The 4175-nt window shown below is 32.0% G+C and overlaps 1 protein-coding gene across 1 annotated transcript in view; it reads left to right on the top strand.

Annotated features, from left to right (window-relative positions):
* The window catches only part of LOC107644549 (uncharacterized CRM domain-containing protein At3g25440, chloroplastic), a 3402-nt gene extending 2668 nt beyond the window's left edge, over positions 1-734 (top strand). Inside the window, 1 exon segment of the mRNA XM_016348433.2 lies at positions 1-734. This exon segment is cut by the window's left edge and continues 6 nt beyond it. Within this exon segment, the coding sequence (XP_016203919.1) occupies positions 1-355 (355 nt within the window). The 3' untranslated portion in view covers positions 356-734.

Here is a 4175-nt window from a genome sequence, read left to right as displayed (position 1 = left end):
TCATTCTGATGACAACAATGATGATGAGTGGCAGTCAAGTAATATCTCAGATGCTAGTGATCTCGATGGAGATTCTTACTCTGACGGCCGGTTAGAAGCTAGGCCTAGGTTCAAGGGAAACAGGGTTGATAGAGGGAAGCAGAACAATACCGGTACATATAGCTCCAGAACTAGAGAATGCTCAAATAGGCAGAGTGAGGGTAAATTTAAGAGGAATATAGCCACAGAAGATTCTGAATCAGAAGGTATGTTCAGTGATGTCGAGAATGCAATGTGGGAGTCCGACGAGGAAGAAAACGACACGGCAAGGCAGTTCAGGGAAGACTACAAGAGCCGCAGCAGTGACGATGAGTAATCACATCGAATCAAGAGGGGACAAAAGGAATGGTAAGAAGGGTCAAGAGGGTAAGGTCAGTGATTCTTCTGGCTATCATAATGCACCAAAGAGTGCACTTGGTGACTCAGAAGATTGGATGTTGAATTCAGATGCTGAAGAAGAAGACACGAGTATCTAGAGCTGATACTAATAGTGAAAAAAGTAATGTTGCTAAGAAAGATAACAGAAGAACACCATAAAATGCAACATCATTGATCATTGATTTCATTGATAACATAAGGAATGTATTAGGCACATATTGTCCCAGTCATTCTGGTGATTTTTTGTTAGACCCAATTTTTAGCGAGAAATATTTTGTGTACTTATTTTTTCTCGTATACTGAGTCGACGTATCCTACATACCATCCAATGAGGAAGGAGAATGAATTGACTCGCCGGTATGAAACTAAGTGTCATACTTTTGGATTTGGATCTTTTAAATTTTGAATTTCACTTTAGAGAGTAAAGTTTGATCTTTTACCCTTAAATGGTTTTTCTCTCATATTTTCTCTTGGTCCTACTTATAAAATAAATGGTGAGAGATCAAACTTTATTCTCTAAAGTGAAATTCAAAATTTAGAGCATCCAAATCCCATACTTTTAATAGTGATGTTCCAATAACTCAGGTGTATTGTGAATCTGTTATGTGGTGACATATCAAACATTTGATGATTTTGTTGAAGAAGATTGAAGCCATAGTGTTTATTTCACTTAGGATTGCTCTCTCTACTCAGTGTTATACTTATGCCAACTGTTGAGTTTATTCAATAATTTTGAAAAGAAAAATTTTAAACATTTTTTTCCAATAAATGTGTTTAGATAGAAAAATTAGGAAGTACCATTTCTAACAGACAATTCATTATTTTTTTTCTTTTATAAAACCAATCGAAGCATACTTAACATTTTCCTATTATTTGTTATTGAGTGTTAGGATTTGACAGTTTTAGTGTAAAAACATTATTTGTTCTACTTATGCATGCTACATAAGACTCTACTACTCTTTATTTTTTAATCTCTTATATAAATTAGCAAAAATTCCTTCAAATAAGTTTAAATTTGTCACATTTTTTTACTAAATATATTCAAATATATCATGATTATAAAATTAATTCATAATTTTATATTTATATTTTTAGTATTTTCATTCTCATTCATTTCTATGAATCCAAGTAAGTTTAACTTTGGGACATGTTCTTACTAGGTATATTCAAATATATTGTGATTATAAAACTAATTTATATTTTTTGCAAATTTGGCACATCTCCTTATTAGGTGTATTCAAATATATCATGATTATAATATTTTTGGTATTTTTTATTCTCGTTCATTTTTTTTTAATTATTTATAATCCATACTACACCATATGAAGATGTTAATTAATCTATAAATAATATAACACTTATTAGAATACACTATAAAGTATAACTAATTAAAGTTGAGAGAATTGCAAATTCAGAGGAATTTCATTTGCAGTAGGTTAATAGTATCTCGGGTTAGTAAATTGTAACTTTAAACAAATATCATTTGCCATATTGAAGGTTGGTTCAAATCTTAAATTCGTCACTTTAAAAATAATGATTTGAGCATATTTTCATCATTTGTTTTAAAGACAAAGCGTTTTTTAATAATTTGAAAATTTTTAATTGATTTTTAATGATCCAAATAATTGGTTTAAAGTGGCTTCTGACACATCAACTGTTTATTATTATAAGAGCTGCTTAGACCAATTATAATTATTAGAAACTGATTAAAAATTTTCAAATGGTAGAAAAATACTTTACTCTTCCTACAAATGGTCAAGAAAAAAAAAAAGCATTTACTCTAAAGATTTTTATGTAGCTAGAACTCTCAACATAAATGATAAAAGTAGAAGTACATGGTATAAAGTGGATTCAAATGGAAAGAAATTGAGAATTTCTTAAGTCACACACGTCAATAACAAGCTATAGTACGTAGTCACCTTTAATTTTGGGTAAGTCTCATACGCTAGAAGAAGAAAGAACAAAGAAAAATAATAACACATGGAAGCATTAAAACAAAATAGCATTGAATGTAATTGACGCGTCAACAAGCAATAAGTTTTACGTACAACATGCATAAAAATGTAAAATTCAGTGATCATATGGTACAGATTTTATTGAGAAACTATCTAATATAAGTATAAATTTATTTTAATTTGATATCTGGTCAACTACATAGGAAGATTTTAAATTTCAGAAATTGGTTAGTAATGGCACACAATAATGTTAATACGCTAGTGTTTATTCATGTCAACACGGTTTGTCCAACATAATCTTTATTATTAGAAGTTTAAAACTTAGTTTCATGGTACATTTATTGATTAATTTTTATTTTAAGTATAACTGTGTCTCACTATTTCTGTGAATGCGTGTTTGAAGCTAAGGTAACATTTTTCCTCAAACAAAACTTAGCTTGTACCACACCAAAATAAAAAAAGTTCAGATGTTTTAAATATATGGTCTTCTTTTAGTAAATTCATCTATTTATTACTAAGAATTTAGTGTCAAAATTTTGATTAATATACTAATAATGTGGTGTGGCTCAATTAAACGCAAGCCAGATATGTACAATTTTTTGTCTCAATCTTTAGAAGAAATTTTAAATCTTATAGTTCGGACTTTTTTCATCCCTAATATTCGTGATAATTGTTCAAAATTATTAATGAGCATTGACTCGCTCACTACAATGAAAAAGTATGAAAGGGTCTCAAACCCACAAGATTAATTAAGACGGGCTTGCAAAATCACTTTTGGGTCTACCATAATCAATTTGGATGGTTTAAGATACATTTAAGTCAAATCCATGAATGTCTTCATTCTCATTTTTTTTTCTACAATATTTTTCAACCCCATTAGTAAATGATTAATTTGTTTATAAATCTAAATTTTATTTAAAAATTTGTTGTTAATTAAATAGAATGATTATTCAACTAACTTAAATTAGTTGTCTTACCTGTAGAGATGGCAAAATTTCTCGAGACGTGGGATCCTTGCGGAGACTGTTTCGAGTGGGGATCCAATTGTGAAAATTTTTTTTCGCAGGGATAGAAATAGGGTACAAAATTCTTCCGATGCAAGCGCGGGGACTCGAGCGGGGATCCCCGCCCGTCTCCGCTAATCCCCGAAACCCAAAACATACATATATATATATATATAAACCCAAAATTCCTAATCCTCATTTGCATAACCATTCTTCAATTCAGAGATCATGCTGTCCATACTATATACTCCATCCAACTTCTCTGTAGCCACCCCCTCGCCACTCTCCCTTCTCACGGTACCATCATCCTCACCGCGTCGTGCTCTCTATTTGCGGCGTTCATTTCCATAACTCTGTCGTCGTGTCCATTTTCCCCTCTGTTGTTGCATCTCCCACCTCGTCCACTGCTCTGTCCTCTGACTCGCCGTTACGTCCCCCACTGCGTCATTTCGAAATAAGTTACCATCTTGTCGTTAGACTTTTTGTATAATAAAATCTTACTGTTTTTATATAGGATGGATACTTGCGGCTCTATTCATATGGAAATTAATAATTAGTTAAAATTATCAGATAGATGAGGAATGAGATTCCCGCAGAGAATAGGGCCCTATGAGAAATGAAAATGAAGAGCAATATTCCCCCACGACAAAAAACGAAAATAAAGATAGGGTGGGAGCGGAGATAAGGAGCAGAAGGCATCTCCTGCCCCGTCCTATCCTGTTGACATTCCTACTTACCTAATGTGCATAAGATTTTCTTAAATCATTTGTTTTCTTAGTGTTTACTCAAGTGGCATTTA

The sequence above is a fragment of the Arachis ipaensis genome, chromosome B05 (genome assembly GCF_000816755.2).
Source record: "Arachis ipaensis cultivar K30076 chromosome B05, Araip1.1, whole genome shotgun sequence".
NCBI lineage: Eukaryota > Viridiplantae > Streptophyta > Magnoliopsida > Fabales > Fabaceae > Arachis > Arachis ipaensis.
Note: the sequence above shows the minus strand (reverse complement) of the source record. Positions and strands in the feature narration are given on the sequence as shown.